The sequence below is a fragment of the Canis lupus genome, chromosome 2 (assembly GCF_048164855.1).
Source record: "Canis lupus baileyi chromosome 2, mCanLup2.hap1, whole genome shotgun sequence".
Classification (NCBI taxonomy): domain Eukaryota; kingdom Metazoa; phylum Chordata; class Mammalia; order Carnivora; family Canidae; genus Canis; species Canis lupus.
This window is the reverse complement of record NC_132839.1, coordinates 39,336,083-39,350,818: the sequence shown is the minus strand read 5'-3', so window position 1 is coordinate 39,350,818 and position 14,736 is coordinate 39,336,083. Positions and strand designations below refer to the sequence as shown.

Below are 14,736 nucleotides of genomic sequence, written 5' to 3'. Positions count from 1 at the left end.
CTTCTGGTGAACTGCATCCTTTCCCTTCCCACGCTCTGCTCCACATACTCCATGCTGCTTCTTCCCATCTGACCATTGCTGTGGCTGTGGCCATGGATGACTGTTATGGTGCTACCTCATGGATGTCTCTCAGTCCTCCTTGTGCTGGGCACTTAGCACATCTGTTTCTGCTGCCTGCTTCATCCTTGAGCCTCTTCTCCCTGCTTCTCAGGCATTGCATGCTCTGGTTTTCCTATCTGGCCTCTACTTCTCAGCACAGGTTATAAATGTTAAGGCTCTTTAGGGCTCTGTCCTCAATCCCCTTCCTTTCTTCTGTACTCTCCCTCAGCAACCTTATCGAGGCCCACACTGCCAGTCTCCATGTATTTGCACAAGACCTATCTTTTCTAGTCTCAGTCCATGTTTCTCCCTAGAGTTCCTGCTGCCAAGTTAGTACCTCCACTTGGATGTCTCAAAGGCTCTTTCAGCTCATAATGTCCAAAACCTCACTCAGAACCATTCCCTCCAACCTATTCCTCTTCCAGTGTCCTTTAATTCAGTGAAGTGGCGAACCAGAGAATTGAAAGTAATTGTTGTTATCTCACTCCCCACACTGCCTTCCTCTATGATTAATCCGCCTCAAAGTGCAGTCATGTTTCCTGCCAAATATGGCCTTATTCTGTCCCATTCTTGACTTCTCCTCTGCTTCTGCTCTAGCCCAAGGTGATGTCTTTCTCCTGAATTACTTCAATAGCCTATTAACAGGACTCCTCCCACCTGGCATTGTACCTACCCAATATATTTTCTATGTTAAATTCAGAATGATCCTAAAAATGTACATGCGACCGTGTAACTCTCCTGCTTGACATCCTTAAGTGGGGCAGGGCAGAGATTATATTGAGGTCACCATGCATATTTATATGATTCTTGGTCAACACAGACATATGGATGAGTGTCCTGGCTGACTCCTCATGCAGACAAGACTATTAAAATCCTCAGTGAGAAAGTAACACAGCATTCAACAAATGGTGCTGGGAAAACTGGACATTCACATGCAAAAGAATGAAGCTGGATCCTTATCTACTAACATTGTATATAAAAATTAACCCAAAATGGATCAAAAACCTAAATGTAAAAGCTAAAACTCCAAAACTCTTGGAAGAAAGCCTAAGGCAAGGCTTCATGAGATTGGATTCATGAAGTCAAGCTTCATAACTTCTTGGATATGGTGCCAAAAACAGAGGCAGTGAAAGAAAAAATAGGCAAATGGGACTCTATCAAGATTAACAATTTGTGCATCCAAAGACAGTATCAACAGAGTAAAGGCAACACACCTAATGAAGAGAATATTTGCAAATCACATATCTGATAAGAGATTAACATCTAGAATTTATAGAGAACTCCTACACTCAACAACAAAACCCAGACTGATTAAAAAACAAAATAACTTGAACAGGCATTTCTCAAAAGAAGATCTGCAAATGCCCAAGTACATGAAAAGATGCTCAACATCATTAGTCATCAAAGAAATGCAAATCTGGGCAGCCCCGGTGCCCAGTGGTTTGGCACCGCCTTCTGCCGGGGTGTGATCCTGGAGACCCAGGATTGAGTCCCACATCAGGTTCCCTGCATGGACCCTGATTCTCTCCCTCTCCCTCTCCCTCTCCCTCTCCCTCTGCCTGTGTCTCTGTCTCTCTCTCTCTTTCTCTCTCTCTCTCTGTCATGAATAAATAAATAAAAGCTTTAATTTCATTAAAAAAAAGAAATGCAAATCAAAATCACAATGAGACAACCCCCTATCAAAAACAAGTGTTGGCAAGAATGTGGCAAAATTGGAACTCTCGTGCACTTTTGGAGGAAATGTAAAATGGTGCAGCTGCCATGGAAAAGCTTGGCAGCTCCTTAAAAAATTAAAAATAGAATTATCATATGATCCAGCAATTCTGTTTCTGGGTATATATCCAAAAGAATTGAAAACAGGGTCTCAAAGAGGTATTTGTGCACCCATGTTCATAGCAGTGTTATTAAAAATAGCCAAAATGTGGAAACAACCCAAGTGTCCATTGATGGATGAATGGGTAAGAAAATGTGGTCTATACATACAGTGATTAAGCCTTAAAAGGGAGGGAAATCCTAACACATGCCAAAATAAAAATGAACCTTGAGTATCTTAAGCTAAGTGAAATGAGCCAGTCACAAAAGGATAAATACTGTATTATTTCACTTGTAAGAGATATTTAAAGTGGTCAAACTCATAGTAACAGAAAGTAGAACGGGGTGCCAGGGGTTGGGGGGGTGGAAAGTAGGAAATGGGGAGTTATTGTTTCACAGATACAGAATTTTAGTTTTACAAGATGAAGTGTCCTGCAGATGGATAGTGATGGTTGTACTACAATGTGAATGCACTTAGTGCCCCTGAACTGTGCTCCTCAAAATGTTTAAAGTGGTAAATTTTCTTTAAATGTGTTTTATCACAATAAAGAGATTGGGGAAAAAAGCAGAAACAGGATGATACAGCAGTTGAGGAAACAAAGTATGAAAGACCAGAAGGAATAGCAAAAATTGCCAGTCATCTTATTGTGAAGAGCTTCAAGCAGCCCTGTGGGGAGTTCAAATGGGGAGAAACTGAGGTCAATAAGCAGCATCCACTTGATGACTATTTAGTGAGCCCTCTTGAAGTAGATCCTCCAGCCCCAGTCAAGCCCTCAAATGACTGCAGCCCAAGCCTACAGCTTAATTATAATCTCATGAGAGCACCTGAGCCAGAACTACCCAGCTGAGCCACTCCCAAATTCCTGACCCACGGACACTGTGTGAGATAATATTTATTGTTGCTCACAAAAAGACAAGCCCTTAAGCTGTTCCCCCAAACTCTTGGTCCCAGCCTTTTCTCCTATACCAGGTCTGTAGTGCTCTGTAATGCACGGTCCTGGTTGGCTTGCAGCCTCCTCCCAAGTCAACCCCTTCTCACTCTGCATTCTGACCTTTTTTCCTTCTTAAATAATTATTTGGAAATGTCCCATTCTTTCTCACCCCAGGCCCTTTACATGCTCTTCTCTCTGTATGGAAGATGCTCACCCCTCAGTCTTCACCAGCCAGCATCTATTCCCCTGTTAGGTCTCAGTGTTAGTTCCACTTTTCCAGTAAGGTCTTCCCTGGTGTCTCAATAAAAAGTAGCCCTCCCATCCCCCACATGTCTCATGGAAATGTGCATTTTTCCTTCTTATTACTACAATTTATAATCCGGTATTTATTCTTCTGATTATCTGTTTCTTGTCTGCCTCCCTTTTCTTGCCCACCCTCCCACACCACGTTCACACCAACACCACGCAGAGAGTTCTATAATGGCTATGGTAGGTCTGTTTTATTCACCTCTGTGTCTTCAGAATCTAGCATAGTGGCCTGGCACATAGGAGATGATTGGTGAACATTTGTTGAGTGAATGAATGAGTAAAAACATGGATTTTTTTTAAAAAGTTTTGTTTGGTTCAAGAAAGCCAAAGAAGAGATCAGTTCTACCATTTGCTCCTGCTGAGTGAATGAGAGGAGCAGAATTCCTCCTTCTCTATTTTAACTTCTGTCTTTACCATTGGAGAGAATTAAAGATGGAGTGGATGTGGTCAGGCATCATAAGAGAACTCCTAGATGCTCAAACAAGCTCATCCATTTTTCCTTCAAGGGCCACACCCTGGGATTCTAAGAACATGGTTGGTAATCTTAGAGGGGTAGCCTCTAACCTGGGCCAATACACCCTTTATTTTGAGGAGGGACTTCAGGGGCTACCTGGGGGGAGGTGGCCAATAGAGTGGGCTTGGCTCTTATCTACTATTTATGTTGTTACTCTACTCAACTAACTAAGAGCTTCTAACTAAAATACCTTGAAAACGACCATTCTGGAGGAATCACAAATAATAAGAGAGGTATAATAGGGTGGAAAGAGAGAGTAGGGCACTTTAGCATTTGAGCAGGCTGAGAGGAAAGTGATATGGTAGGTATATTGGGTAACATATTTGGAATTTTAAATATGTTGAGAGGCTGACATGATGGACTAAATCTAGCAAGGTAAGATGTAACAAGAAATGATGTCTCCCACCCAGGTCCACCTGGGCCCAAGAATAGCTAACCTCAGAACAGCAAGATGTGGTTTATTATGTGTGAGCATGATAAAACTCTTGAGAATTTCTGCAGGTAGAAACTTGTACAAGTGAAAGATTACATATTGCTGTATGACCAGAAGTGTAGCTCCAGCACAAGGCAGGTGGCAGTCCTACTCTGAGCTGCACAAGGTGTTAGTTTGTGGACACTACTCTTTTAAAAGGATGTGGGATGGCATGGACCATGTCTGAAGAGAGGAGATTCCTCTTTGCAACCTCACATACAGGTTAAACAATCACTTGCTGGGGATATTGTTCATAATATTCCTTTATTATCTTTTTAATGTCCTTGGGGTCTGTAGTGATATTCCCTCTTTCATTTCTGATATTAGTATTCTTAGTTAGCTTGGCTAGTAGCTTATTAACTTTATTAATGTTTTCGGATAACTAGATTTTGGTTGATTTTTCTATTGATTTCCTGTGTTCAGTGTTATTGATTTATGCTTTAATTTTTATTCTAACATATGCATTTACTGCTAGAAATTTCCCTCTAAGCACTGCTTTTGCTGCATCCCACAAATTTTGTTAAGTTGTATTTTCCTTTTCATATATGAAATGAAAATTTCATTTCAAAAAATATTTACAAATTTCTCTTGAGACTTTTTCTCTGATCTACATGCTATGTAGAAGTATGATAAGTAGACTTGGGAAAATATGTTTAACCTCTTGGGAGCATCAATTTTTTTTCTACATTATAAAATAAGGACAATCAGATCTATTTCAGAGTTGTGAAGGCTAATCCAGTAATACTCATGTATGTGAACATATGGGGTAAAGCTCAGTGTATGATCTAAGCACCAGGCATTATTATCAATTTCTAATTTGAATATAAGATTTTAGTTCATGCGTTTCATTAAGGGCAAGCCCTTGCCTACAGAGGGAAGCCAAATAAATGGTTCTCATTCTGAAAAATAAGCAGACATTTCTTTCTGTTTCAGAAATCTCAGTGAAGCTGCCTAAGGTTTGTAGATTTTTGTCTTTAAAATGGGCAGAGGTTCTCAAACCTAGTTCTTGGATGCTTATACTGAGTTTGGCCTATTTCTTTAAAAAATTGTTAGTCCAAGTTTTTGTGACTTAGTATAAATAAATTACCTTGTTATATGTACGTATCAAACACTACTCCCCCCCCTTTTGTTGTTATGTTCTTAACAAAACCTTTTAACAAAGAGTTTTGTTGTGACAGTTTTTGTTTTTGTACTTAACAAAAAATATAGATAGAAGAATACTGACTAGTAAAATATAACAAATCAGACCTAGGATTGCTTTGTCATGTAAAGTCATTGTCATTGCTTGTCATTGTCAAGTCCTCCCTACTGTGAGTTATATATTATGTCAAGAATTCTAGAAAGACTATATATTTACAGCCACATAATTAATTGAGTGGTTCAACCATTAAAGGAAGATTTTTGGAGACCATATACTGCATTGTGGGGAGACAGAAGGATTTTGGTTCTAGATTGCAGTCTTGAACACATCTCCTGCTTACCCTCTCTCCCCACAGAAATGATAGCAAAAGACTATGATAGAGAAAAATCTATTTCAAGAAGAGGCAGAAGAGAGCTATTAACACATGTCTGAAAATGCTGACCATGGAGAGGAAGCTGAACCCAGAAGGAGTAATGTGGAGGTAACAGTAGAGGTGGAACCAGATTTTTTTAAAGAATGAGACTTAACGTTGGATGGAAAGCATGGTGATTAGTGGAAGGACGGTCTACAGAGCAGGAGACCACTCATTCCTTCTTGTGTGCCATGCCACTACCCCAGTAGGCAGGTGCAGAATAACTGCATTCCTAGTCTTCACCCCTAGGCAGAAACTGGAGGAAGAGCTGCTAAAGAATTGGAAGGATCTGCCTAGAGAGATCTAGAACCTCATTAGTCTATTCTAATCTGTACATGGCAAAGCAAAACTGTTTAGTGACTAAGTAGGCTTCCTACACTAATTAATAAGTCTCATCCCTCACTCGGAAATGGGGATGGACAAGCCAGAATCTGCAACAGAAAAAGACAAAATGAACTTAATGGGAGCAGCTGACCAGAGAGTGAAATAGAATTTAGGGAACAGAAGAGGATTTTAAAAATCCAATTTGTATCTTTAGGTATTGCATTCATGAGAGGAAAACAGGCTGGCATGAAAATGGAACCATCAAGAAGAAACCCTAGAGACGCCTGGGTGACTCATCAGATGAGTGCCTGCCTTTGGCCCAGGGCATGATCCTGGAGTTCCAGGATGGAGTCGCACATCGGGCTCCCTGTGTGGAGCCTGCTTCTCTCACTGCTTCTCTCTCTGCCTATGTCTCTGCCTCTCTCTCTCTTTCTCTCTGTGTCTCTCATGAATAAATAAAATATTTTTTAAAAAAGAAGAAAGCCTAGAGTTGTTTATGACACATACTCACACCTGCACTGCCCGACAACCATATCACACACATGAACATCCTTTTACACATTACACATAGCACACACACAGAGATACCACAGATATATACCACACACACACACACATTGAACCGTACACGTATGTCACACACCACACCACACAACATAACATATACCCACACACATGCTACACGCAGACACATACACCCCATGCCCCAAAGACCATACACACACACACACACACACACACACACACACAGAATTCTCTAGGCCTCCAGGGTACCATGGAACTGAATTAAAAAAAAAATGCTATCAATGCAATCATCGTATTTAATTTTAATGGGCATTTTCTTTCTTCTTTTTCTTGAAAAGAGTAAATCCCACCTTCCACCGGCAAAGATAAAATATTTGCTGCTTATTTCTTCAAGAACACTGGTTTGAATCTGTAATTACTACTAGTAGCTCTTCTTGCTGGTTCTTTGAAGTTAAATGGTGACATCTCCTAATAATCCTAATGGATTGCATATTGGATCATCAGAAACCCCAGGTAATTTCCTAAGATCTGTGTCATGAGGGAGAACATACTAATATATCATCTGTACAAAGTCATGGTAAAATGTATGAAATGAAAAACACTTAGTTTCACCGGCCAGTGGGGCCCAAAGACAAAGATCTGGCTTCGTGCTATGTCGACCCGGTTCCAAGCCAGTGCCAAGCTCAGCTGGTCTGGAGCCGATGCATTTGTTCCTGGAAAGGAAGAAACGAAGCTTTTCTCACTCCATGCGTAGACTGCCCTGGTTTGACAGGTGCTAGGTGGTGAGTACGGGCTTCCCTAAGTTGACTCACACCAGCCTGGAATTAAGCACTCCTGCTTTTTCTTTTACCCCTGGGTGACTGCTCAGGCCCCAAAGCTAAGAACTTCATATTCTCAAAGTTGCCTGAAAGTAGGTTGGAGGCAACCACTTTCCATACCTATGTGGCTTAGTCTCTCTGGAAAGGACAGAAGAGGAACCTGGTGACTCCAGGATCCTCATCTGCAAGAAGGTAGGAGCCCTGGGACTGCCCTGACATCTGCCAGGCCAGGACAAGGGATGCTGCCCCTTCAAGCCAAAGGTGAGTACAGGCCAAGAGCAACAGCTGCACAGGACTTCAGGGAGACCAGCACAGGACTGCCAGGCAGCTGGCCCGTTGGTGACATTCTCCTTTCTCATCCCTGCCTCCTCGTCATCCCAGAGTAGCCAAGAGGCAGGGAGGAAATGTGTGTTCTGGAGCGACCCCATGAGTGCCCAGGTTGCAACCTGTCATTAGGAGCAGGATGGAGAAATTGAACAGAACATTGTGGGATGCAGTGATAACAATGAAAAATGGTTCATGGCCACCCGCTATGAGGAAATCATTAATTGACCAGTTAGAAATAGAAACTGGTCTGACTTGAGCCCATCACGGGTCGTCGGCACACACAGAAAACACCCCTTCCCAGGAAACCCATTGTGAGCTTTGTCACACTGCTATAGCTTCATACTGAGATAACTCTAGGCAGCCTGGCTGGCTCAGGATTCTATCACTAATAGACACAATTCCTGGCAGGAGAAGAGTGAGTTTTCTTGGCCATGAGCAAAGCCCCAGGCTAGGCCAGCACCAAGAGGCCAAGAGTCGCTATTTCCTAAGAGCTTACCTTTCAACAGGGCAGTTAAAATAGACATCTCAATGTCCTGCTGACCTTCGGCACCCATTCTAAACACAGTGACCTGAAAACAAGTTAATTATGAAAAGACAAGGAAAAGCCAAGTTGAAATTGAAAGGGAGAATTGGGGTGTCTTTTTTAAAAAGGACCATGTAAAGGTCCTTTAAGGACCCTTAAAAGGTCCTTAATAAGGACGAGTTTAAAAAACTGACATATAATGCAATGATTCTGAGTGCAACAATTTTAAACCAGGTGCTTTTCATTTCCACAAGTGACAGCATTGCTCATCCAGGCTCTGAGTCCTTGCCAGGATCTCTATCTTATTATTTTACCTAATCTGCTCTAACACTCCCAAGAAGGAAGAACCCATTCAGAATCTGCGTAGTCTGATATCTAAATCGCTATGGGAGATGACACAATCATTACTACTCAGAAATTTGCTCCATTTGAGTGAAATTTGTAGTTAAGAATTTTGAAGGGGCTGCCTTATGTGTGTATTCTTCTACCAGCATAGTTAGGGAGGGCAAGAAGTGAGAATAATTACTGATTTGGAAAATGAAAGAATAAAATTTTGTAAGCATACCTAAAAGGGTATGTCTGTCATTCCTCAAGTCTTTACATATGATTAATGTCATAAACCTCAGAACTGGTGTGATGTGGCATGGTGTCACTTGATGTTGGCTAAGATCTGAAAGTACCTGGGTCCCTCTTCTGTGCATGTGTATTCTGCTTCCATCATGTGGGCATAATGGCCAGTTTGGTAGGCATTTGTCAACTGCCCCTTGGAAAAGCCTGGACTAAAATATGAACAAGTCCATCATGCACACATGGGCAGAATTAGCAAGGAAACATAATTCTCTCTATGGAGCTGGTTTGGAAATAAACGCAAGACACTTACAAGTTCTTTCTTTTTCATGCACTCCATTATAATTGCAAACAGCTGATGTGATTGTGTCTTGTTGTAATTAAATGTTTTCTGAATGGTAACTAGAAGCTGATCCTTGAGGGATTCATTTATTACTCTGTTCAAAGGAAACGCAAAAGAGAAGAAAACACACGAATTAAATCTGTACATGAATAAATCAGACAACTCTATGTCCGTCTGGTGTCTTTGACTTGAATCTTTGCCATTGGAGGGGATCCCAGGCTAGGAGACAAAAAGGGACCACAGTCAAAAACTGCATTCACATGTGTCCTAAATTCCAGGCTTGTTGGAAACCTTATAAGGGAAAATGAAGTTGGAAGAGAGTGTATTCCCCCAGAGAAAGAATTCTGTAAGAAACATCATGCTCTTGACAGCTCCCTCACATGCTGACCTCAGAAAATGGAAGAGATCTAGTAAATCATTATTTAGCATTTTTGGAATGGCTAAATGCACCACTTAAATTTTCTTCTTGGCCTAACAAGAAGGCAGCTCAAAACCCACCCTCTGTAACATGTCAGAAATCCTACCCTCCTTCTTCACAATACTTGTGTGCAAAAGACAGAATGTCTGAGGCTCGTCCGCTGCCATCACAAACCACCACGGGGACCGGAGGGTCTTCTCGGAGATATTCCAAGACGATGGAAACCACATTAGGGCCTCCTTCCACCACCAGGCCCACGACGGGCACACCCTGCCCCAGTCCTGCAACATAAAACACATTCATCGTAGAGACCAATGTCACAGCACAAATTACCTGGGAGGGCAAAGCTGGGCCACCATTATTAGCCTGTCAGTGAATGCTTGTTTCCAGAGTCCTCTCTCTGTCTCCATCAGATAATAGGACTCTTCAGGAACTCGGGAGGAACAGGCTAATTTCTGGAGGCAGAATCAACAGGGTGAACTCTGAGAAGCAGGAGGCAGGAGGAAGACCTCAAGAACCTGAGATTCTGGAGAGGGAAGACAGTGGGAGTGGAGGAGCCACAGAGACGTATTTGTCTACTTGGCACTCAGATTGGACAGGACAGGTTATATTCTGAGCGTGTTTCACCTTGTGTCCCTTGGTGGTGATGGGAGTTAATGAGCATCAAAGGATGACAAGTAGGAGAAACATCCTTTGTCTTCAGTCCCGATGGCCTTCAGATAAAATCTGCTAGCATACATTAGGAGGAAAACTAAAAATTTCAAGTGGCCAGATTCAGAGTTTCTGGTTTGCTTCCACTGTGCATTTCTATATCTAGGAACTCCTAAAAATTTTGAACGATTTTGTCTTCTTCTACCACAATAATATCAGTTATGTTCATTTCAGAGAATATAATGAGGGTCTGGTTGTGCCAAGCGCTGGCCAACAGACACTGCAAAATGGGTCAAGAGGACATGGGCCCTGCCTTTCAGATTCCCAACCCAAGCAACTCTTGGCATTCTAGATCTTCAGGAATATGGAGGCCAGATCACTTTATTTTCTAGAAACAGGGTAAAATTGGTTCTTCTTGGTTTAGGCTGGACTCCCCAAAGCTCCAAGCTGTGAGAGGTGACAACTGAGCACCCCTTTGCTGTCCCTGCCCCTCTCAGAACCCTAGGCAAAGGATGACAAAGGGAAGCCCACAAGTCACATGGCCAGATGAAGTTGGGTAGTGTGAAAACTTAAAGTCCAAGACAAAAATGTGAGAACAAAAAAGCCTGTCATCCAGCAGTTTATCAATCAAGATTTGACTCTTGGAAATCCACAGTCACCCTTAGAAGGTAAGCATTCTAACCATTTGTGCCATCTTCTAGGCCCTTGATTAGCCTTGACCATGACCATTTCCAGGGCTTAGACTGGCTTTCACAAAAATCTCATCAGTGATGGTAAAAGCAAAATACTCTTTAAAATCTTTTCATAATATTTTGGCAATAAGAACTGCTGGAGTATGAACATGTTCCAAGAGATGACACCAGTTATTTTCATTCTAACTGGTTATTATTTCATCTGGTTGTGGTTTGTTCCTTTCTCTTGAGCTTGACCTCACCATCCTCCCCGGGGTGGCAGCTCCACTGCAAAGCTGTGCTACATGAACCAGGACAGGTGGGGCCTTGGGGAGCAACCTCCTCCAACAGTTTCCCAACCCAGCCTGCCTTAGTTTGGATGAGAGACCCAGAGCTACAGAGCTATTTAATGTAATGATCATGCTAACACTTACTTGATGGGAAGGAATCCTACTACATCTTTGAGTGAGAAGCTTTCTTCCTGTTCAGATATTACAAAAATAACTACAGTAATTACCCTGTAATTATGTAGTGGGCAATGCCATCACCATGACAAGTGCCGCAGGGCTGTTTCTTGCACCATCCCTCCTGCGAGCCTGGGGCAGAGCATCACCACATAGCTCAGTGGGTGTGATTTGGTAGGTGGCCAAGGTGAGGGGGCTAGACAAGTCTGTTGATTTGATGTTCTGTTGATCTGACAAGAATCAAGGTGCAAGCTCTCAGCACCCTTGGGAAGTGAGCCCAGGTTTCATGGCAGCAGTGGCAGCCCAGCACCCATGGCCTTCGCCGGAACTTACTTGTGTTAATCTTCTGTAGAGAGATGTGTTTTTCTAGCTGCCTCCGCAGCTTCACCTCGGCACCGTATTTGCCCAGGGTACCATTGTCAGCCAGGATGAAATGGGTGTGCGAGTTGTTGAGCAATGAGAGCTTGCTTAGGGGGTTGGACATGGTCTGGTACACTCTTGTTACCTGACAAAATGCACAACACAGATTAGAGCTGCAGAACTAGGATGTGAAGACTAACAGGGAAAACAAGAAGAATACCTACGTATGCCGTGGCTACTTCATCTAATTGTGCACTTAAATCTACTCTCACTTCCCTGTCCTCATTATTGAAGAATTTCTTTTCACAACTTTCCATATTAAATTAGGAAAAAAAGAAATTATTTTAGATAATGACAACCCAGCATTTTAGATAGTAAAAACCCAGACATTGCATTCCTGGGCACTTACTGCTGAGAAATGAAAACTGACAGTAACACAAAATCTTGCACATGGACGTCTATGGTAGCTTCATTTGTGATAACCAAACTGGAAACAACTCAGAGGCACTTAAATAGATATGTGGCTAAATGAACTGTGGTACATCCATATCATGGAATACCACTCAGCAAAAAAAAAAAAAAAAAAAGAGAGAGAGAGAGAGAGAGAGAATGAGAATGAACCATTGATATACACATCAACCTGGACTGATCTCTAGGAATGTGGATTTAAAAACATCCTCAAGGCTACATAGTGCATGATCCCATTTATAGAATTCTTGGAATAATGACATTATAGAGATAAGGGGCAGATTAGTGGCTGTCAGGGGCTAAGGAGGTTGTAGAGTTGGGAAGGAGCGAGGCAAGGCTATTAAGGGGCAACATGGGTGATCCTCGTGGTGATGGAAATGTTCTGCATCTTGACTGTATCAATGTCAATATCCCAATTGTGATACTGTACCATAGTTTTGCAAGATGTTATCATTAGGAAGGGTGGGAAGGGCATATGGGACCTCTATTATTATAACTACAGGGGAATCCACAATTATCTCAAAATAAAGACTGATTTTTTTTAACTTACCAATATCTAGGGAGAAAATACTTACATCCTTTCCAATCAGGTCTTCCTTATTTTCCACGATGCCCCAAGGAGCAATTCCTATAGCACAAACCCGGCCTCTGGACTTAGAAGAGTGATCTTTTAAGGCATCCCCTACATGGCTGATAACACCTGTAAGCAGCCATAAATCATATTTTTAGGACCATTACCTCACATCATACCATTATTTATGAATGTTAGGGACTTCTTCTCTGAGCCACTCCATTTGCTATGGAATAGGGTTGAAGCATGACCTACATCATTAAAATCAAAGTACATCAAAAGCTGAGTTCATAATACCTAGTCATTCTGCATTAGCTCTTAGAAAAGGGAAAACAAAAACCAAAAACCAAAGCACAGTACAGAGACTTCCTTTACAAATTTCTTGAGACCTAAAGATGGAAGTAAGTGGGGTGCCTTGGCAGTCCTTGGCTACAGTTAGCTAAAGTTGAGAGTCAGACTGCCTGGCATGTCCCTAGCTTCTCTTTGCCTCAGTTTCCTCTCCCATAGGTCAGTGGGAAGGACTGTCAATGGCCTCAGCGAAAATGAGGCTTGAACAGGTCTCAGTTCAAGGAATGGCACATCATGGGTACCAGAAAGGTTGACCATTATCACTATCATATCAAAATAACAAAAAGCCACTGGATAAATATTTCACTTCTGTCATAAATATTGTCAGGTTGCAATACATTTTTTTTAAATCTTAATTATTCAAAAGCTCTTTGGGAATCATAGTGAGTTCTGGGTTTGTTTACTGAAATGGAACGAGGCTGCTCTTACCAGTACTGACGCCTCCAGTGAAGATCCAGGCCCCAGTGGTCATGGCAGCCTTGATCAGACCTTTCCCAAAGACCTGTTTCAGCTTGGGCTGCATCTCAAAGTTCTGGAGGCCTCCATGCACAGATATTAAGAGCTTGGGGAGTTCCAGCTGCCAATCTTTCACCATAAGATGAAGCAGTGAATCTGGCTTGGTGTCATAGGATACTCGGATATACTGCAAAAGAGTGTGTGATGCTCAGTACTGTTCTTGGTTTTCCTTTCATATCACAGGGGAACAGGGCTACTGCTCTTGTCCAAGCAAAAGCTATTTTGCCTTTCTGTTCCTCTGTGTGAGTCTGTGGCCAAGTGAGGGAAGAGAACTTTGGAAGGGTTGCCAGATTTAGCAAATAAAAATATAGGACACTCAGTTAAATTTGAATTTCATGTGAACATTGAAAAATGTCTTATTGTAAATATGACTTATGCAATATTTGGGACATATTTATACTAAAAAGTTATCTGTTGTTTATCTTAAATTCAAATATAAATGTGTGTCCTGTGTTTTACCTGGCAACCCTTAATTTTGAAAATCACTTCTAAAGCTGTCTCAGCTAGAAACATGGCTCCAGAATTTGGACAGGGTATTGTTGAGGGAGTGGCCCACTGGTCACACTGACTGGGTGCTGAGAATGGGGATCCTGGGCCAACCTCTGGACTTGACCTTACCCCCAAAGTGAAGAAGAGGTTAATGATCAGATGCCTTGGCCCCTATGAACTGCTTCTTTGTGTCCATGCCAATATGTAGGGTACCATTCCAGAAGTCCCTATGTGGTGCTATTTGGAACACAAATGAATTTTATTTGCACAATGACGTTGGGCTAGTGGAATAAAATGAAATAGCAAATATGATCTGACTGGGCATGTGGGAGTATTATTCAGAATTAGCTGAAAGGGATCACAGTGCTGACGCCTCCCCTCTCTGGCAGGGCTCATCAGAAAGGCAGAGAGCACTCCCTGTTTACATGCAAATGTGAAAGACCTTAGTCTTCTTGGGCCAGCTGAATGCAGGCCCAGGGAGGCTGTGGACAGACTTCAGAGGGAACTATTTCCAGACAGTCCTAAGCCATTTAGGGTGGGGGAGTGGGAGCTTGAAGGTCCACAGTTATAAAAAACAAAACCAAATCCCAAACAATCCCCCAAAACAAATAGCATCATTTCCCACTCATCACTGCAGATGGAGCAATGAGTATGGTTGCAGA

At 42.1% G+C, this 14,736-nt stretch overlaps 1 protein-coding gene across 1 annotated transcript in view; it reads right to left on the bottom strand.

The window, feature by feature from the left end:
- The window catches only part of TRPM1 (transient receptor potential cation channel subfamily M member 1), a 123,496-nt gene that overhangs the window by 55,487 nt on the left and 53,273 nt on the right, over nt 1–14,736 (bottom strand). The window contains exons 7-13 of the mRNA XM_072784708.1: nt 13,499–13,712; nt 12,726–12,850; nt 11,656–11,827; nt 9,643–9,817; nt 9,089–9,212; nt 8,182–8,254; nt 7,153–7,253 (exon numbers count right to left, since the gene is read on the bottom strand). Of these exons, the coding sequence (XP_072640809.1) occupies nt 7,153–7,253; nt 8,182–8,254; nt 9,089–9,212; nt 9,643–9,817; nt 11,656–11,827; nt 12,726–12,850; nt 13,499–13,712 (984 nt within the window). The remainder of the gene's footprint in view (nt 1–7,152; nt 7,254–8,181; nt 8,255–9,088; nt 9,213–9,642; nt 9,818–11,655; nt 11,828–12,725; nt 12,851–13,498; nt 13,713–14,736) is intronic.